At 35.1% G+C, this 21,058-nt stretch overlaps 4 protein-coding genes and 1 long non-coding RNA gene across 10 annotated transcripts; 2 read left to right on the top strand and 3 right to left on the bottom strand.

The window, feature by feature from the left end:
* The first annotated feature begins 857 nt into the window (after positions 1–857).
* On the top strand, positions 858–6,113 carry LOC120083069 (negative regulator of systemic acquired resistance SNI1). 5 transcript variants are annotated; one of them, XM_039038599.1, is made up of 15 exons: positions 858–1,184; positions 1,452–1,518; positions 1,645–1,738; positions 1,845–1,916; positions 2,014–2,103; positions 2,352–2,423; positions 2,645–2,726; positions 2,797–2,846; positions 3,019–3,231; positions 3,306–3,376; positions 3,474–3,543; positions 3,899–3,964; positions 4,176–4,328; positions 4,789–4,922; positions 5,088–5,330. In XM_039038599.1, exons 1-15 carry the CDS (start codon positions 1,079–1,081, stop codon positions 5,146–5,148), a joined length of 1,401 nt encoding a protein of 466 aa, XP_038894527.1. In that variant the 5' UTR covers positions 858–1,078; the 3' UTR covers positions 5,149–5,330. The 5 variants fall into 5 exon arrangements, 3 of the variants coding, with proteins under 3 accessions (XP_038894527.1, XP_038894526.1, XP_038894528.1); XR_005483364.1 differs by lacking the exon at positions 5,088–5,330 and adding an exon at positions 4,585–4,644 and having other exon boundaries at positions 859–1,184; positions 4,176–4,477; positions 4,789–4,924; XM_039038598.1 differs by lacking the exon at positions 5,088–5,330 and adding an exon at positions 5,754–6,113 and having other exon boundaries at positions 861–1,184.
* A 186-nt stretch (positions 6,114–6,299) lies between these two features.
* Positions 6,300–7,979, bottom strand: LOC120083070 (D-aminoacyl-tRNA deacylase). The gene is made up of 8 exons (XM_039038602.1): positions 7,792–7,979; positions 7,633–7,724; positions 7,446–7,512; positions 7,322–7,352; positions 7,089–7,229; positions 6,970–6,995; positions 6,821–6,876; positions 6,300–6,726 (listed from the first exon to the last, which is right to left on the bottom strand). Exons 1-8 carry the CDS (start codon positions 7,927–7,929, stop codon positions 6,696–6,698), a joined length of 582 nt encoding a protein of 193 aa, XP_038894530.1. The 5' UTR covers positions 7,930–7,979; the 3' UTR covers positions 6,300–6,695.
* A 3,076-nt stretch (positions 7,980–11,055) lies between these two features.
* LOC120084191 lies at positions 11,056–11,864 on the bottom strand. Its single transcript, XM_039040083.1, has 2 exons — positions 11,610–11,864; positions 11,056–11,505 (listed from the first exon to the last, which is right to left on the bottom strand). Exons 1-2 carry the CDS (start codon positions 11,862–11,864, stop codon positions 11,056–11,058), a joined length of 705 nt encoding a protein of 234 aa, XP_038896011.1.
* A 2,247-nt stretch (positions 11,865–14,111) lies between these two features.
* Positions 14,112–18,297, bottom strand: LOC120082395 (peroxidase 19). The gene is made up of 3 exons (XM_039037558.1): positions 16,863–18,297; positions 16,535–16,735; positions 14,112–14,890 (listed from the first exon to the last, which is right to left on the bottom strand). Exons 1-3 carry the CDS (start codon positions 17,115–17,117, stop codon positions 14,309–14,311), a joined length of 1,038 nt encoding a protein of 345 aa, XP_038893486.1. The 5' UTR covers positions 17,118–18,297; the 3' UTR covers positions 14,112–14,308.
* Positions 14,734–18,753, top strand: LOC120082396. 2 transcript variants are annotated; one of them, XR_005483161.1, is made up of 3 exons: positions 14,734–14,872; positions 16,500–16,766; positions 18,537–18,753. It is a non-coding gene; the product is annotated as an uncharacterized LOC120082396 (long non-coding RNA). The 2 variants fall into 2 exon arrangements; XR_005483160.1 differs by having other exon boundaries at positions 18,315–18,753.
* Positions 18,754–21,058: the final 2,305 nt, after the last annotated feature.

Raw genomic sequence — 21,058 nt, 5'->3', positions numbered from 1 at the left:
AAAGTATATTGTAGAGTTGTTGATTATATAAATAATAGTATTTTGTCTACATTAACTACAATATTTATAAGTAAAAATTTATAAATTTTTTTTATTTAATTGAATTCACATATCAACTGAGCGTTAAGAATATTTAGACGAAAAATATGTGTGTAGTTGAAAAGTATGTAACATATAACAAAAAAATCATTAAAAAAATTCATGAAACATTTTCTAGGATTAGTGAAAAATGAAGATTTGTTCTATGATGATCCTCCAAATTTAGGGAAATTGAAAGTGAAATTGTTGAAGAAATATGGTGACATTCCATTGGTTGCTAAGATAATAGGGTAGATTTAATTAAAAGAAAATTCGTGATAGAATAAAAGTATAGAGCAATAACAGGATGAAGAAGAAAAAAAAGAAGATGATAATGAAATTTATGGAGAAATATTAGGAATTAAAGGTTTTGATTTCTCTCTGGATATAATGGGCTAATTGTTGTTCATTGATAAAAAAAGAAAGAAATAAAAACTTTAAAAATTAAAAGGAAAAAAATTGTAATTCATATTTTATTCAAACAAAGATAAGTAGAATTATTGAATAAAAAAAATTTTAAAACAAAAAAATAATAATAAAAGTAGATTATTTAGAGTTCAAAAAAATACTTCAAATATATGAATTCAACTCTGCACTCCACTCAAACCAAATAACTCTCACCTCAAACACAGATATATGAACTCCATATATATATATATATAAATTCAACAAATATATGAACTCCTACTTTGTCCCTTATAGACTTGTAATATTGTTTTACTGTCTTTTACTTATGTCAGCTAGTTAGATACTATCGACTTATTGCTTAAGATGTATTTATATTCGTGAGTCTATCATCTCACCTTGAATGAAATGGATGAGAGAGAATTGGCTCCAATATCGCCGTACATTTGCACAGCCACCATATATTTCTCGATTCTTCACTTGGAATGTTTGGCGGGAAATCAAGCAACACTGGCTACTCTCTCCTCTTCTTTGAATTAGCTTTTGAACTTCGCTATCGTTTTTGGTAGAAGTTCCACCGGAGGTACGCACAACAATGGAAAACCCTAGCAGCGGCATTCGAGGGGCGATGGAGGAGAATACTTTGGCTATTCTCGACGCATCCGAAGCCACTAAACACACTCGAGACGCCGACGATGACAGTACGATCTTCATTTTCAGTTTTGATTTTTGTTATTTACTATTTATATTTTGAAAAACTGCTCGGAATTATGAGAAGATCAACCGATTTTCTTCTGATGAGTTGGACTCTTTCGTGAATACTCTCTGTGGAGTATGTTTCGAGTGTGATTAATTTGAAAATAATTGATGCAAAAGAAATCCTTCGTCTCATCAAAATCCCTAATGTATCAGTTGGAACAACATTACGTGTTTCCGTTTTCTGTATTGATCAAGATGTTCTTAATCAGGAATTGCTTTCCTCGAAGCTGTTCGTGCGGCTTCACTTTTGCCAGAAAATAAATCGCCACCGACGTTGTAAACCTCTTCTTTCTCTTTCTAGTTATACAAGCTCGATCGAACATTTCAAATTACACGTCGGAATTGTAATAAATAATCTTCTCTAACTAACTGTCCTTGTAACAACATGGAATTTTGTTCAAGCAAAATGTGTGAAGCAATTTTCAAAATCTTGAGGTTCGGGACGTCCCTCGAACTGATTTCAACAAGTTACCAGCTTTTGAACGAGTTAGACAGGGTACTCAGAGCTATCCTTTTTCATATATCGGTTTACATAGCCAACTCTCTCTCTCTCTCTCTCCGCATGGGTGTATGTTGAGTTTGATGCTCTTATTTGACTACAGCAATTCCCTAGGGTGTATATGAAGAACACCAATGGATCGAGCATGTCCCATGAATTAGTTGTTCTTCAGGAGGTATTGCAAGCATTACATTTCTGTGTCTTCAATCTCTAATCGTGGAAATGTGATACTTTGTTTTCATTTTCCTCTGATGGTTGTGTTTCCTTTATAGGCTTGGACTCCATTTGTTCTAGGCACTGACATTTCAGATAGCCAGAGGACTGCGGCTAATGATCTCACTGGCGGACTACTTGACCCCGTTGTCAGTTTTACATTCCAAACTCACCCTGTATCACTGTCTGCCTGATTGAATGATCTTTAGACTGCACCGCGTTTTCTGATGTAACCTATTAAGTACTTGTCAGCTAGTTTTCTTCCTGTTTTATAGAAATTTAAATTGAGCTAATTGACTTTGTACTGTAACTTTGAAGTATTGAATTGATGTGCTTCTGGAATCCATCTTTCGTGGATGTATTATTCAGCCTTCAATGAAGTTTCTGTGGTTTGCAGGGTTTTCATCTACTTCTGCAAGGCCTTGCAGAAGTCTCTGATGTTGAAAATTTCCAAGCATTGGATACCAAGGTTTTCTCCTTATTTATGTTTGCTTTGTCTTTGAAAAGAGTTAGTGCAAGCACAATTGTGAATTCACAAGGGGACCTGTAATATTATTATAATATGAACTCTATGCATTTTTTGTTTTTTCCACGTAAGTGATAGTATAACTTGAAGGGGATGGTTGGACATTTTAGCAGCTTTAATCTTTTGTCCAGTATCGTTGCCAACTTTGCTCAAATTTGTTGCAGGTCCTGAGTAACATGTTATTGTTTCATTATCTTGTCAGTGTCCTTGAAGGAGATTTTGTGCCTCGAAATCAGATGTATAAAGGTAACCTACTTTATCCATAAGTTATGCCCTTGTATAATGCTAGGTAATTAAGAGGTTTATTCACCCGCAGAAACCATGAACTGGATCCTTGTACGGGAATCTTTGCTTAACATGATTCTGGTATGATGTCAACAAATATTTCTTCCTGTTTTAGAACTTATTACTTATAATTCACACGGCAATTCTCTATTTTATTGTATTGCACTTAAAATGGAAGCTTCTTTTTGGTCAAGCAACTTGCATGCTTGAAGCCCCTATATTTGCTCGTGTTTAAATTCTATCTCTTCTTTAGTGTTCAAGGAAAATGAACTACAAAGGATTGATGAAGGATTGTGTGACCACCCTGTGTGGGTTGGGTCAATTTCTTGCTGAATATGACAATGCTGTCCGATTTTCTGAGACTTCTGCGGTGAAACAACCTGAAGCTATTGATACTGCTTTGGCTACTTCGTTTCTTCATTTTGGAAGGATAACATGTGTTGCCATCCTTAAACTTATGGTAATGGTAGGTATTCTGGCATTCTGGTCATCCAAGTATTATTTTTCTTCATTGTTGCTCTGAATGGAGAACTGGCATAGGTCATGGAGCTTGATTCATCTAAAAAGGATGCGGATATGCAAGGTCATACTACAAGGGCTGATGGTGTGAGGTACTAGTTTCGTTATTTTCTTTTTCCTGTAGTGTATTCTCTCTCTCTTAATAGCACAGGGATTATTCTCTAAAAATATTTTTTGGTGAGATTTCAGAACCCCACTCGCAGAGATTATTCAAGATGAAATGACTTATGATAAAAACATTCTTTCGCCATTTCTTCAGGTTGCATTCAACCATATTTTATTCTTATCTTGTTTGGAGCTTTTTTCTCGTCTTAATCTATCCATCAGTAATAGTGGACCATATAGTGGCAAGTGGCAGAGAAACATTATACAGCTCGTTTGCTTTTCATGATATTCTTTTTCATACATATGTTGTGTATTCTGGAGGTTCATTTGTCGATGCAGCAAAGATAACTAAATGCTTCCCCTGATAACATCATTATTATTTTCTTTTGCTAATGAATTTCCTTTTCCGTTTTTATACAAGTTGTTAAGGCGTTTTCACATTATTTTAGTCCTATGCCTCAAATTCTTCAACTTGTTAATAGTATTATGATCTTGCAATCTTTCCGCAGGTCTTCAGGGACCCAAAATGGAAACTGGAAATAATCGTGCAATTTTTCTGGAAATACATCTCCAAGGTATATGTGATCAGCACCGTCAATTTTACTTAATAATGTTCCTACTTGGGTTTTTTTAGTTGTATTTGATTATATTTGCCTAAATTATTTCTTTAAAGTATATTCGCATCAATTACCACTGGTTCTGTGGCTCGTTATCTAACACACACACACACACAGAGTACATCAGTTTTAAACAACACAACTATTAATGTGTTTTTGCAATTTGCAGCCTTCTGTTCGTACTAGGTGGTCTAATGTTCCTGCAGAAGATGCAACATTCTCTGGAGTATTGAAGTGTATTTCAAACAGCTCTAGTACTAAAAGTATTACTAAAAAGATTGGTGCACATGCAATTCATCTTTTATTAGCACATGGTTTTCAGGTGATTCACTTCCCATCTCATATATAATAAACTCAATTGTCCTTGGACCCCACTGCTACGCTGCTAATGGTTGCTTTGTCGACTTTCCTGCATGCATGGAATTCTTATTTACAATGTTGACAGCTACTTGTCGTGTCAGTGCTTTCTATGTAAGATGAGATAAATTTCATCAATACTTCATGAAAAGGTTTTGTTGTCTTAGCTGTTGTTACCCTTTGGTGAGCTTTCATTTGCTCTCTTTAACCTTGATGCCCAGCATAGCCCTTTCAGCGGATGTTTTCCATATCAACATTATGATTAAAAAAGGGGGAAAAAGGTACCAAGTGATATAGTTGCTGCCTTGCACCTTCTGGTTTGAAATAATTGTTGTCTCATGTTATGTGAATTGGCTTGTCTGCATTAGTTAGTAGAGGCCATAAATAGTTCGGGAACCTTACTGAGTTTGTCCATCATTCTTCAGGCTTTTCTGTTGCTCTCCGCTAAACAAAGGGTTGAAGACCTCCCCGATTCCAAAGAACAAGTGGCAGGCGGTTCCGTCATGGAAACTTGCAAGAATTTGATATCAGTTTTTAATTGCCTCAAGACATTGGACGAGTAAGTTTGAGTCTTTTATCTTCTACGGATTTCATTGTCTCTATGTCTCAATAATCAATATGATTATCAGTCTGCATTTTATGTACGATGTGTCAAACTTAAGATTTATGTGTGTGTGTGTGTATCATGGCCAATATGCCTATTCTTATACGTTTCCCTTCCCAGGGGCAAGCTTTATATTTTACGTCAGCATATTTTGTGTCCAATCTGGGAACCATTCTTCTGATCTTTTGGTATTTCCGCTGGAAGTAAATGGAATTCCACTATCAACGTGTCTCTCCAATGCACGACCCTTCAAATTTGAGTATATTTACGTTGTGATTCAACATGTTTATTTCTGTGATACTGGACAAACACCTGATTTCTGTGGGGTTTGGACCTTTGGTAACGACGATTTTGGTTCTTGTTTTACCCCCATATACGATGACTACAATCAGTCCTAAAACAACTCTTTGAAACCTTACATGCCATGAGCTGCATGAACCTTGTTAAATCTGGAAACTGAAGCCCCAAACAACTGAATTGGTAGGGACAAGGTGGAATTGCATTATAACATGAGTGAAAACTCGAAAAATACTACTGGCATCACTGCCATCTTAGTTATGGTGATGTAGGATTTTTCTTTTCCCCCAATATGTCAGAGTGGGGAGGTTCTTGGTCTAGGATGTATGCCATAACAAGTCGAGCTATCTCAAGTTCGTTTGTAATGTTATAGGTTAATTTTTCTAACTCACGTCTTGGCATGTTGCATCTCAGTTACTATCATTTTATGAGGTAGATTTTCAAATTCTTGGCTCCCCTTTCAAATCTTAAGATCATGTAATAATGCAGGCGGTTGGAAATTTCATCATGCGCAAAAGAGGCCATTTTTATAGCTGCAACAATCATGTCCAAAAAGTCATAGGGTTCGAATGAACTCACTTCTTGAGAAGTTTAGTCTCAGAGATCTCATAATATGCTGCATGTGAAGGGTTAGCCATAGCAGCAGCAGCCATCCTCTTGTCAGAAGTCAAGAGTAGATGAAGAAAAAAGTGATATTTTGAGATATTTCGCATTGTTAAGTTATGCCATGCACAGGTAAGAAAATTACCCATTTCAGAGTTAATCTTAACCAAGTTCTCTGTATCGTTCCAATTTTTATTGGATGTCCCCAAAGGGACTAATCTTAACCAAGTTGAGTAGATTATATAACACTGGTCCAGTATCTTCACTTGATTAGAATATCCAGTGTTCATCGTACTACTTAATCTAACGTATGCATTCAGAAGTACAAATAATTTATACATTTTAAACCATTTGCATCATGCTTCATAACGAGTTTATTTTACATGAGCCTGCCGCCCTCTAAAAGAAATGATGTACTTTGTTTGCAACTTGTACATAAGATCATGCTGGTTATTGATCTGAATTTTGCTGACACTTGTACATAAGATCATGCTGGTTATTGATCTGAATTTTGCTGACATTTGTCTAGTTTAAGCAGCACGAAGATTGAATTGAATAGGTCTAAAACTAACAAAGGTATCTGAACAAATTTTTAAAAGTCCCCAAAAGGATTCTTGGCGGCTGAGAAATAGATATTGTCAACTGTTAAAGGAGTAAATTAGCATACAACCCCACGGCCAATGCTGATGGAAATTAGTAGGATAGCACAAGAGGACATAATCATTTCCACCTTGATGAAAAGAGTCTGTCATCCCATCAACTCTTCAACTTGTAAGCCCACAAAGAATCGCAGCCAGATCTTAAATTGTAGAATCCAATAGAAATCCATCACGAGTCTTCTGGAGGTTCAACTGTATTCCTGAAATTAAAGTTATGAAATCACCGTCAAATTACCATTTTGCTGAACATCCTGTTACAGACAGTGGAGCTTATATGTTGCTTGATTTGCTTACTTAGACGGTTGGGAGTCAATCTGCATTGTGACTGGGCCATCGTTCACCAAATTGACCTTCTCAAACATCAGTGACCAAAATATCAGAACTGTATAATCTAGTAAATATCAAAGTTAATTGGAATCCAAAACTGAGCATAGTGAGATTACCTTCATCATTGCTCCAAACACTCCATCTACCCACAGGAAAAGGGAACAAAGACAAGATTCAGTAAACTCATTCCAATTTGGGAGAGAGACTGAATTTGAAACTAGGAGAGATAGATTACCTTTTATCAGATCTGGGTTGTAGGATTTACCGAACCTCTCAACCACAGAAGCATAGAAGGGTTTAGCTCTTAGGGGAGGCATTGCCACATGAAAGTCCGGCTTGTTCCCCTTCAACATTCCATACAGTGTAAACTGGCTAACTGGTTGCAATCCACCGAGTATAATTTAATAAGTGGATTGAGACTAATTCACATTCTAGGTACAAAGTTCTAAGCAAACCCTTTCCACTTACCTAATAGAACCTCGTAGTTTTTCTGCATTACCTGCAACAAATATCAAAGAAAGTGGTAAAGCAAATCCCAAAGCTTTGGTTTTTCAGAACAAGGAACTAAGGAATGTTTATATAACTAAATTACGTTTAAGTCCCAAGCTCTGGCGGTACTCTCATTTGGGAACAACCTCATATTTAGGACCTTACGGCATCTGAAACCAAATTTGGAAAGAAGAAAGAGTAGCTTTGTTATAAGAAGAAGAAGAAGTTTCAATGGAGCATGGAATTAATATAGATAAGAGAGGGAATGAAAGATGGGTAGAGTAGATTACATGTATTCGGCGTCGGCGTCGGAGTCGGAGTCATGAAGGCCGACAAGCACGAGGAGACCCGGTCCGATCTCCGAAACGGTGCGGCCATCGACCTGCGAAATGCAGTATCTCACACCGGCGATTTAGAAAAGCATAAAGAGGGAGGGAGGGAGAAGAGACCTCAACGCTTGCAGAGGCGACTCTCTGAACAACAGCTCTCATGGATCTAATCGGCTGTAGTTTGTTGTTGCCGAACAGCGTTGTTCGCTTGGTACTTACGCTGGCTGCGAACAATGGCAGGTTTGCTACGCTATTCATTCTTTTCTTTTTTGGGATTTCGTAAAATTGTAGCCTGAAGAATAGGAATTACGCTGATGAATTAGAAGGGAAATTTGAACGGATGGTCTAAAAGTTGGGTCCAAAATGTCAAATGACTCATTTTTAAAAACTAATGTTAATTGACCCTCTGTTGACATCATCGTCATATCAAATTACGTAAATTGTTCTTACACCGGCCTCACGAGGCAAATCTTGCTCTCGCTCTCGTTTGAAATTCCTTAGTTTGATGTGATTGCTCGTCGGGGTATTGTTAATTTGACAATTTTTACGACGGAAACCTCAAATCAAATCAATAATACATAAACACAATACAATGGTGATTTCTTTAAACTCTAAACTCCATTTTAAAGGTGATTACTTCTCTGGTTTTCGACGGTGTTTTGTTGAACGGAGATTTCCAAGACGAGACTTTCTAAAAAATGAACAGATTTTCAGAAAGGTGAATTATTTTAAGTCTGTTTAATTATTTTTTATTATTTCTGGAAAGGTAGCATTACGAAATTTTGTATTGGGAGAGAGTAAGAAAGAGGAGGAAGAGTAAGAGAGAGAGCGAGATTAAGAGAGAGCAAGATTATGAGAGAGAGCGAGATTTTGAGCAAGAGCGAGATTAAGAGAGCGAGAGCAATATTTGGAGAGACAGCGAGATTGAGAGAGCGAGATTTTGAGAGAGATCGAGAGTACACTTCAATGGCTTGTACAACTTAATGACAAAAGTTCTCTTATTTTGTAGAATGATAGAAAAGTGTCTATTTATTCGATTTGGAGGTGATTAGGATGAGAATGAAAGTTCGTATATTAAGGGACAGTTGAAAGGAATTGTTGTGCCCCCTACATTGAATTTTGAAGAACTTAAATCTTGCATTTACAGGGCTACAAAAGTCAGTTTTTCAAAATTTGATCTTATCCTGAAAGTTAAATATAATCTTGAATTTGAAGCCCCTCCATAATGCATAATGGATGATGTGATGTTCACTTCTTTTACGAGAAGAGCTTAGTAGACTTCAGATAGCTGTAACGTTGAAGTTTAAATAGGACGAAAGGGTTAGAATGGGGTTTGGAAATGTGAGTTATGATGATACGGCTGTGGACAAACGAGGAATCATATCAGTTTCGTCGGGAAGAGGATGATATTCCATTGTCTACCAACACTAATATTTCATTGTCTACTAACACTGTACCATCAACATTTGATTATATGGATTATGGTCCTTCAGTGGATGTGGATGTGAATGAGCAACCAGCAGGATTGAATGAAATGGATCGTGATCATGGAGATGTGCGTCGTTCTACAGTAGCTTCAGTGGTTCCACCATCTATTTCAAGTCATAGGATAGAGTTGATTATGTCTGGCATCTCTTCATCTGAGACAGAGGACGTTGAAGTTGGTCAACTATTTTTTAGCAAAAAGGACTTGAAAATGAGATTATTTATTCTGTCCAGCAACAGAAATTTTGAATTTAAGGTCAGGAAATCAACCAAATTTCTGTTCACTATCAAATGCATTGGGGAAACATGTAAGTGGAGCTTTTGTGCAGTCAAAATGGAAGGGTCTGATATATTCAAGATCACAAAGTATTGCAGTTCGCACATATGTTCCATAGGAATTTTGAATCACGACCATAGACAAGCAACTGCTACGGTTGTTGGTCAACTCATCAAAGATAAGTTCACGGGCATAGGACGTATTTATAAACCTTGTCATATCGTTGAGGATATAAGGAGAGATTATGGCGTGAACATAAGTCAAGATCACAAAGTATTGCAGTTCGCACACATGTTCCATAGGAATTTTGAATTACGACCATAGATAAGCAACTGCTATGGTTGTTGGTCAACTCATCAAAGATAAGTTCACGGGCATAGGACGTATTTATAAACCTTGTCATATCGTTGAGGATATGAGGAGAGATTATGGCGTGAACATAAGTTATGATAAAACGTGGCGTGCAAGGGAAGCCGCATATGATCTCACTAGAGGTACTCCAGAATACTCATACTCCATACTACATGCTTATGGAAAAGCGCTAAAAATAGAGAATCCGAGTACAGTCTTTGAGATCGAATTTGAAGATGAGGTGCATTTCAAGTATATGTTTATGGCATTAGGGCCTTGTATTAGAGGTTTTGCAAGCTGTTGGCCTTGTATTATTGTTGATGGGTCGCACTTGAAAGGAAAATACAAAGACACCATGTTGATTATGGTTTCTATGGACGGGAACAATCAATTATACCCACTAGCATATGCAATAGTGGACGATGAAACCGATCGATCATGGAAATGGTTTATGTAAAACTTGAAATGCAATATCGGAGAACCCGATAATCTGGTGTTTGTGTCTAATCGGATGGTATCTATCGGCAATGTTATTCGTGCATTTTTTCCTACAATATTTCATGGATTGTGCACATGGCATATAGAACCGAATCTAGTTACAAACTTTAAGGATAGCACGGTTATTGGGATATTTAGAGATGCAGCAAGGGCATTTCGCATGACAGAGTTCCAGACAAAATGGGACGAACTCTGCAGTTTTAGAGATGGTGTTGTCACGAAATATTTAGAAGACATCGGTCTTCAAAGGTAGGCACGGGTTTACCAAATAGAACGAAGATATGATAACATGACATCCAACAGTGCAAAGTGTTTCAATTCCTTAACTAAAGAGTATCGACTAATGCCCATAGTGTGCTTGATTGAACATGTTAGAGGAATGCTCCAATAATGGTTATATGAACGGAGGAATTACTGGGTATCTCAAACGATATCGCACTCTGACTACTGTGAAACCCGATTGGCAAGTGAAGTCGATAAGGGCAGACGATATCGGGTGGAGCCTATTGGTTGTTATCAGGTACACGTGCGAGATAATCGATTGGACGGTATTGTCAATCTTCACACGAAGGAATACACGTGTAAGGAATTCGACTCGCTTGATATCCCGTGTTCCCATGCAATTGTTGCTGCTAAGGAAAGAAATATACCCATCCACAGTCTTTGCAGTCGATTTTATATAGTGGACTCTCTAATGACTGCGTATGCGGAGCTTATAAATCCACTTGGCCACAAATCTGAATGGAAAAGACCTTCTGGATACGTAGAAAAGATTATTCTTCCTCCAAAGTTTGTGCCATAAGCCGGGCGACGGAGAGTGAGAAGAATACCATCCAGAGGAGAATTTCGCAAACAAATGAAATGTGGAACGCTTGTGGAAATCCACGTAAAGAGTACTTCACAACGTAGTTTTTATTTGCTTTGACCCTCGTCTTGTATAGACTGCTCTTATCATTCAACGCAGTCTTTAGGGCATCCAATGTCCTCTCCCAAATAATGGTACCCCAATCAAGACTATTGTAGTACTCCAAGTTTTGAACGTCCTTGAAACGTTTGAGGTAAATTGCATTTTTCTGTTTGTTTTTCTCCATCATTGTGACCTCAGTATAGTAAACTAGGCTGATCTTCACAGCAGCATCATCATTTTCAAACTCTAAGTCCTTGTATTTTTCTTCAAGTTGACGGAGGTGTAAAGTGTCTTTCGTCACTCGATTACCAAAATACTTAATAGCAAGTTCATATGAGGACTGCTAGTTCTGATCAACTCGTGTTAGGGATTGCCACAAACTAGTCATTAACAAAAAGTCATCTTCGAAAAAATGACAACCTTCCCATAGACAGAGAATGACATTGAGTTTGATCTTCTCCTCTTCACTTTTCTAAGCAACATGTGATGGACAATTGGGCTGTTAAACACCATGTCAACGTCTACAAATCGCCCAAAAACTGTTCTCTTGAACATGTCCAACTGCGTTGGCGTGAGCTTTTCTTTGACAATCTTGTTTGCATTAGCAATGTGGACCAAGTTGGTTACTTGACCGGGAAATCGGTCGGCTTCGGCTATTCTGAAACGTGTAGCCATCTTAAATCACTCCTATATGAAATAAAAATTCAATCAGCAAATTCCTTCAGGAAAAAAAATGTAAAACAACATTCTGTTTAAATTTTGCTGGATTCGCTCTTGCTAGCATCACTCTCGTTGGTATCGCTCTCTCTGGTATCACTCTCTCAAGTATCGCTCTCTCCAGTATCGCTCTCTCCGGTGTCGCTCTCACTTATCTCCCTCACATTCTCTCTTTTTACTCGTCATCAACCACATAACACATCGAAAACTAGAAAAACAAACAAAAAAAAACCATAGGTTCACTTATCTCGCTCACATTCGCTCTCTCCGGTGTCGCTCTACCGATTTCACTCTCACTTATCTCGCTCATAAACTCTTTCTACTCGTCTTCAACCACAGAACACGTCAAAAACAAACAAAAAAATCATATGAGTGTATTTCTAAACCTAGAACGACCCACAAAGCCCCATTATCGATCAGTGTAAGACATTTTTAGGCACATATTGAAAGATTTACCGATCAAATTCGATTTTTCGGTGGTAGTAGAATCGTTTGCAAGCCGGAAATAGTTTTTTCGTTTATGAGCGATACGAAGCCGTTAGCCTTGAAAAATTTAAATGAAAAATAGTTTAGTTTTGGTAGGTTCTCAATGAAAAGGTAAGAAGAAGAAGAAATAAGGGCAATTTACGTAATTTGGTATGCCGATGATGTCAGCAGATGGTCAATTGACATTATTTTTTAAAAATGGGTCATTTGACATTTTGGGCCCAATTTTTGGGTCATCCGTACAAATTTTTCGAATTAGAAAGGTGAAAATATTTAAAATATTATTTTGTTTATTTTTTATTTACAAAAATTTATAACAATTCTATACATATATAAACTTGTTGAAATTTCAAAAGTATTTCAGCCTTATTATTTTGAAGAATTAATTTTGTAAACCACACTTTTTATTTCATACAAATTCGGTCCCTGTATGGTTAATAATGGAGTTGTGCCTCATGTTTTACCTTTGACTGCAATGAGACAAGTAACAGAAGTTGGAGAAATAAATTTCTAAGTTAAATTATAAATTTTGTCTCTATAATTTAAAATTGAGTTAAAATTAATTTTAGAAAAATCTAAAATCATTTCAAATTGATTTTGAAGGAATTAGTTGATATGTGATTTTTGTTAAGTGATTGACAAGAACCAGTCTCAAAATGACTATCTAATTCAGTTTTTGTTAAAATATTATTGGATAGCTATTTGTGAAACTATTGGAACAAAAGATTGTTAATAAAATAAATTATTATATATATAAATTTTAAATTTTAATATCTATTATAAACATTCACTTTACTTAAAATATGAACCATGCAAATAAGAATTTAACAATAAAATAAATAAAAATAGATATTTATCATAATTATTTAGTTAAACAATAATTTCTCAAATAGAAAATATAACTTTGAGTAATTGGGTAATTCTAAATTCACTTTTAGAACCAAATATAATAATTTAAAATCATTTTTAAATATGAAAATTCTTATCAATAGAAAAATTCGAAAAATATTTTTTATTTTTAAAAAGATCCCTTTTAAATATTTGAAAATAACTTAAAATAGTTTGGAACCAAACATAAATTGATTATTTAAAAATCAATTTTACAAATTCAATTGTATCTCTTTTTCTAAAATTACTACTCCAACTAACACTACTAAACACACTCTTAATTACTTGCTTTCAGAAATTTGAAAGAGAAAAAATAGACTATGAAGGGCAACCCCTTCCAACCAAGAGTTCAACACATACCATTTTTAGTCTAGGTTGTTTTATTAACAAATTGACCCATAATTGACTCGTTTAGTCTGTAAATTTGTCATTGGTTGGTCTGATCAAATTTCAGACACACAAGAGCCCAACTTGTATAGTTAGTGATATTTTAGAAGTTTATAATGACAATTTTTTCAATGAATAAATGTGTTAGTCAACTATATAGAGTGAGGAGTAAGAGATGATACAATTTGTGAATAAGTTGTGAAATTTATTAAAACTACAAGAATCAGATTAAAACTTGGCCAAAGTAAATCCACGTAGACAAAATTAAAACTTTAAAAACTATTGAGCCCAAATTTTAATTAACTTATTTTAAATTACTTTGAATCTCTTTTTTTAGTACACTAAGATAAGGAATCCATGATACTTCTCTTGACTTATTGTAATATATATTGCATAATTAGCATGTACTTATTTGCAAAAATGGTAATTATGATATACTCCTTTGCAAATTTCTTACCCCTATTTGTTTTGTTTGTACTAAAATGTTATTTTAAAATATTTAATGAAGATTACCATATGAGCTGCAAAACCCAACGCTCCTGGCTCTATAGAAAAATTTCTCTCATATATTTCTGAAAATGAAATTAGAAGGAAAAAAAAAAAAAGGTTTATTTTCAAATATGTGGTGATCAAGGCATCCATCAACTCTGATGAATGCTACAATCCGTTCTTCGCTCTCCATGTCTACGTCCCCTTTTCACACCAATCGATCCCATTTTGTCCATCGCCGCCGCGAAAGCTTGAAAAAACTTCTGCTTATCCTTCGCCAAACTCTGCACCATCGTCTTCATCCTCGCATCCGAAACCAGAGCTTGATCCGTAGCCAATAGTCCCAATTTACCTTCCAAATTTCCATAGTACGCATGATCGAACACAAACGGCGTCGTTACATCGAACGGCGCCACTATATCCGTATTTCCCCCGTACCTAGGGCACGACATTTTCAGCTCCTTCAGCAGCCTCCCGTCGATCGCCGGATCCGGTTGCTTCGTGCCTCTGTAGTCGTAGAGACGGTTCGTGAAGTGCTCGCAGTGAGCAAATCCGATCGTATGCGCACCAGAGAGGACAACCAGGTCATCGGCGGATAGACCTTTGGAATTGAAGAGTTTGAGAAGCTGATCGACGGTGGAATTTGCTCGCGGCAGATTGGAACCTACTCTGGACGCCATTGATATCTTCCCGTCCCATCGCCCCTTCTTCACCTGGTAATACGGCCCTCCTGCCTGCAATTCTCACTTGTTTCAGAAAATTGTTTGTTTCTTAAAAGGAAAGGTTATAATTATTTTTAAACCTATTTTTTAATTTAGTATTTGATTTTATATTTTTAAACTCTTTTTTAATATATTTAAGATTGATTTTCAAGGACTAAAAATATGAACATCACCAAAGTATTGTAAATATTTTTAAATCACTAAAGTATTGTAAATATTTTTAAATCACTATCAAATATGCTCTTGTCTTCAATTTTTTTTCCTTTTAATTTGTGTCATTTTTAACTTTAAAAATTACCTAAGATTTGTGTAACTTTGGAAGTGACTACTAAACTTTCGTGTTTGATAGGTAGGACTCTAATAAAAAATTATTAAAATTAACTAATATGTTAGATATGAAATTAAATTTTGTGTCTATTAAAACTTTAAACCACTATTAAGTCCATAAATTTTAAGAGAAGGCAAATATTTGATCAAAATTTGAAATTTTAGCACACGAATGATATTATAAGATTATATTCACAAGTGTAATCAAATAGCCAAGATGAACTTTCAATTGACATGAAAAATAACTTTGAAGTTAGACGTTCGATTTCTAAAAAAACAAAAATTGAAAAAGGTCAAATGGATAAAATCAGAAAGTTGAGGACTAATTTAACTTAAAAACAAAATCAAATCAATATGGGCTCTGTGAAGGTCCAAACATCTTTGGGCTAACCACATCTCCAGCAGGCCTAACGGGCTTCGGCCCGAGATGGGTCAGAAATCATTTTATCATCCCTATACGACAGATGAGATTAGCTTAAACTAATTTCAATTATATCTTCCTTTCTTCCATGTACAATGCAAACACATCGATGATTATTAACTAAAGTATCATTGGAAAGAGGAATATAGCATTAAATAGTGGAGTTTAGATAAGGACAACTTAGTAGTAAACCAATTATAGATAAATAATCATCTATAATTAATAATAATGATTGTGATGATAATAATAATAAGGTTAAGCACATGGACCTTTGATCTACTGCTTTGATTTTTGCTTAAATTGGATTTGGATCTATTGTTTTCCTGGCTGCAATTTGCATGACAGCAGTTAATTGTATTCGTATTCTATTAAATATAATTTTATAACCAACTTAACAATAAAGTCCTCATTTAATGTATGGTTTTCATAAACTTGAGGGTGTGTTTCTGATTGTGAATGGTGTCAGAATCTGACTTTACAGAAATAGATTTCATAGTGAACTGGAAAACGGTGAAGCTGAAAAGACAAATTTTTATCTACGTTTTGATGTTGTGGACCAAGTAAACATTTTACAGACCAATAATAAACAGAACCATCTTCTTCTTGTCATTTTGCTTCTTGTATTACTCAAGTTTTCTAATCAAATAATGGAGAAAATGAATAAAGGAGAAAATGGCAAATTTTCTAGGATACTGATAATGCATGTATATATATTTTCTTTTCTCTTGACTTAACCCATCCCTCACATTATCTAAGCAGAATGGTAACAATGTCAATTCAATATCAAATAATTGTACCAACTATCACACACAATTCGTTGGGTTTTGCTTAAATCTTTCTTTAATGTGGTGTTTATGTGCATAAAATGACCAGATTTCTTTGAATCAAGAGAAAGGCAAAGCTCTCACCAAATGAACAAAATCTCTGGCTGCAATTGCGAGGATGTCAGCACAAGATACAACGCCGGGGCACTTGCTTTCAACCAACGCCTTGGCTTTCTTGATGCTTTCAAACCCTTCCGGTCTTAGCCCCTTGTTGTCCGCTGCATCCTTTTCCGCCGCCACCTTGCTGCCTGGCTTTGTTGATATCAGAATCGACCCATCACAGCCCTGCCATTTTCAAAAGCTTTCTCAAAACCAGGTAATTGAGATTGATTGCACAATGCATGTGGTAAAAACTATATTATATTTGATGTATGTGGGGGTGAGGGGTAATGGGGCTTTAAAATTTTCTTACTTCTACAAAGCAATCGTGGAAGAATAGGCGGAGTGTTGCTGGAGCAGAGACTGGTGCATCTCTGAATTGTTGAGTGGTGATCGAGGAGACGAGTTGGTCGAGGTGAGGGCATGTTTTGTTGTAGTAGTCGACGGAGAGGAGGCGGTGGCGGCGGGCAGGGGCTTGTTTAGGTGCTGCTGCTGCTTCACATTTTGATGGTGTGTGGAAAATGAGGAGCAGAGTGAGAAAACAGAGGAGAGAAAAAGGGACTGGCATGACTAAGTCTGAGAGTGAAGAGGCAGCTTAGGACAGAGCAAATAGTGGAAAGTAGAATATAAAAAGGGGAAGACCCCAGGAGTTGAAGTTGTTGGACAACAGATTGCTGCGAAGAAAAAAGGGAAGAATCAAAACCCGTGAAACCCCAATACTAATAGCAAAAAGCTAGAGAGAGAAACAACCAACAGGCCAAGGGAAAAGCTAGGGATAGAGAGAGAGAAATATATATATAAATATATATTTATTGTGTGTGGGTACTGGGTAGTACTGATGCCCAAAAACTTTATTTTGTGTTTGATATTGTATGTGGGTCTGTGGGTCAAATGAAGACCAATAGTAGCATCTAGAGGATGCCAATTTGGTACCAAAATAGTTTCACATCTCATTAATAGGCATATAGCAATTGATCATTTATAGAAACCAAGACTAGGAGGTTGGCTTATTATCTAATTTATAGAAGGAAATTGCAAAATCTTGCAAATCATTTGGGGAGAACTCACATGGAAGGGAGGATTTGAATCTAAGAGGATAGAGATATCCCAACACTATGTTGGTTGGGATTTCAAAAAAAAATTGGTATAAGTCATAGTACATGTTAAGTAAGTCATATTTATGAATGCTATAAGTGTGGTTGTACACATTTAGGGATCGTTTGCCCACTAACTTCTTCAGGTGGTGTTGTTACCGTTGAAGTTTGCACGTTTATCAAATAACTTTATCTTTTCATTTTTTTTTTTTTAATTTTTTACATTTATCGAAGAACTCTATTTTCTCTTTTATTTCTACTTTCCACAATAATTGAGTAACTCCATCTTCTCTTCTTAATCCACTTTTCATAACTATCGAAAAACTTCATTTTACAACTCTAGACCCCAAATACAAATTTACTTACTCCATCATATTAACACCAAACTTATTAACTTCATTTAGTGAGTCCACGCTCCATAGTTTCTAAACGTTTATATTTGATTGTGCAAGTTCTATTTTAAGTTCAATAATATATCGAGATGATGATCGAGGATTTGAACTTTTGACTTTTTAATTGAGAATATATGTATTTTAGTCCATGGAATTATGCTAAATTGCTTCAACCTTTAAATGATATTATAGAAGCATTTATGACAAAATCGAAATCTTAATATTCAAAATCCCATGTCTTATTTTGATAATTAATTCTAATATTGGGCGACGATGCAGATGTGTGGCTCGAATTCTTGTCCCAATCTAGAAAGTGTGTGGGGGCAACTTACAAAATGGAGGAAAACAAAACAAAACAGAGATGGCCAGACATTTATATCTTATTTTATTACCACAATCAAATTTTAATTTGTGTTTGTAATTTTCTTTTTTCTCGTGAATATTTTCTTTTTTACGTAAAAAATATGTATGTACTTTATATCGTTGCATTTATCTTTGCAGTTTGCTATAAAATTTGGCAGCCACTGAAAAAAATGAAATAAATGGAAGGCTGATAAAAGCTGATGCGGAGAGAGCGTGGACAGAAGCCCTGTAATAAGCCAAGCCAAGCATGAGCGATGAACTTCATAAATGCAAGGCATGTGCTAGCACAGGTGCATCACTCACCTAACTTTACCCCATTTTTTCTACTCATATCAACGTCACCCACCTGATTTCATTCCCCACTTTGGTGTTAAATAAATCTATAGCCGCTATTATATTTCTACCATGGAATGATTTTGTTTGCTTTTACCTTATACGTATAAAGATCTTCTTCCTAATACCTAGTATCTTTTTTCTACCCGTAGCAGACGTGCAATTGTATTTACATCTATGATATTGACTCTAAAATGTTTATATGAACTAAATATGAAGTATATGTCAATTCAAATAAAGAACATGTTTGGATTAACTTTTTAAGTGTTTAAAAAGATGTTTTTAAGCACTTTGAAAATCAATTCAAACTAATTCATAGTTGCATATATATTGTTAACGCTTAATTACTTCATATTTGAATAACTGAACTTTGTTAGCTGTAACTATTTATATGAACAAGTTTTATGTTTTAGTGATAAAATAGTCAAAGGTCATCGATTGATTGTATGTTGTAATAATTCGAAGATGATAGGCATCTTTCTTTTTTATTCCTATTGTGAACATATACTTTATGAACTAATATAATTTGAGTGTCAATCCTAAATTTAACTTTGAATTAAGCATTGCATAGATAGAGGACAATATGTCCATGGATTTGATAGAAGTTTCCTGGTGTTCAAATCAAGTTCAAAGTCTAGCCCTAACATTTTAAAATATCCTATTATTATAGAAATACATATACAGAAACATGTAAGAAGGGGAAAAAAAAGGTCAACTAACAAAAAAATATATTTTAATCCAAAGAGCAACAAAGCGATAATAACTGAAAAGCAAAAAGAAAAAAAAGGTTTGAGGGGAGAAGTTTTATTTTATCTATTGTTTTACATTTGTGGAAAAGCTGAAGTGGAGAGGCAAATTGAAACTTGAAAGGCTTTAGGACCATTAATTGTCTCTCTCACTCCCACATTCCTCGTGCCCTTTCGAATTGGTACCACAAAATTTATGGATCTGAGAAAGTAGAAATGAAAGCAACCCTAAACAAAAGCTCTATTTTTTTCCCAGTGGCAATGCACTTCATATAATAATAATACCCCAATAAATAACCTTTTGGATGAACTCAAAAAATAAAAAAAATAACCCTTTTGGATTATTAATTGGTAGATGAGGGGCCGCTATGGGTTTGGTTTCAGTCATCACCAAACAGTGAGTACAGTGCACATATTAGAAACTTAAGCACACTATGTAATAAACATATTTTCATATTTTATAGTTCCAAATTATAAATTCTTGCATTTTGTTTTTACTTTTCAAATAATCGGCTTTATTAAGTTTAAGAGGAAAAATGCTCTTTGAAGTATAAGATTGTAGCATTATTTGTGAGTGGCAGACAGAATTTAAAGACAAAATTAGAGACAAAGAATCTAGTGCTTTCAGAAGGATTAGAGATAAATCCAACGTTGCATGTATTTCATAAAAGGAATTAATTATATTGTACTATGATTATTTTTTTTAAGAAACATTAATATTTGCCGTTCTTTTCAGTCTCGTGTTTTTACTCTGTAGTCATTCCACTGAAAACTATACATGAGTTTGTCTTCACTTTGATGCTTCAAAGTCAGAAATGGTTGGTTTCAAAAATTAAAGTAGAGAAGAACATAGTGGAGAGTGGCTCAGCCATTCATGAGATTCCCCACCCAATTAAAATATTAGTTACACTTCTCATCTTCACCTCACTTTAAAGTAAGAAGCTAAAAAGTAAAGAGTTTGTAGGGTAGTTTTTTCCCAATAAAGAAATGTTATTGAGGAAAATAATAATAATAGATGTACCTAGCATGTCTCAATAAGATGGCCACAACACTAAAACACCCCTAGTCTAATCCATGTTAAAATGTTATTGGAAAGAAAGTAAAATTTCCTTATATACTCAACCGGTTAAGAAATGTATTGTTGACTTGGAAGGCAATTGTCTTAATCTCCCTATCTCATCATTGAACTCGTGATAAATAAAATTCAATTCCTCTACTTCAAACCATTTTTAACACGTTATTAATGTCTCATTCTCATTATCAAACAAAATCTACGGTGAATTCATATATAAGTCATTATTGTTGAAGTCATATTCTTTATCTAACAATTATTTTTAAAGGAAAAAAAAAAGAAATAAAACGATAAGCATAAAGTTTTAGGATACTCTATTGTTGACTTCGAAGCTGATAGAACAAGTTCATACAGATTGAAATATGATGAAGTCGTATTCTTTGAACGGCCAGAGTTGTTATATTTAATGTCTTAACCCTTCAATTTGATTAATCGAATTTGTAATTAAGCCTTTAAACATTGCAAAATGCTCAAATCACCCCAACCTATAAATGATTTTTATACTATAA

This window comes from Benincasa hispida, chromosome 8 (assembly GCF_009727055.1).
Source record: "Benincasa hispida cultivar B227 chromosome 8, ASM972705v1, whole genome shotgun sequence".
Lineage (NCBI taxonomy): Eukaryota > Viridiplantae > Streptophyta > Magnoliopsida > Cucurbitales > Cucurbitaceae > Benincasa > Benincasa hispida.
The sequence above is the reverse complement of the archived record's forward strand: the minus strand, read 5'-3'. Positions and strand labels throughout refer to the sequence as shown.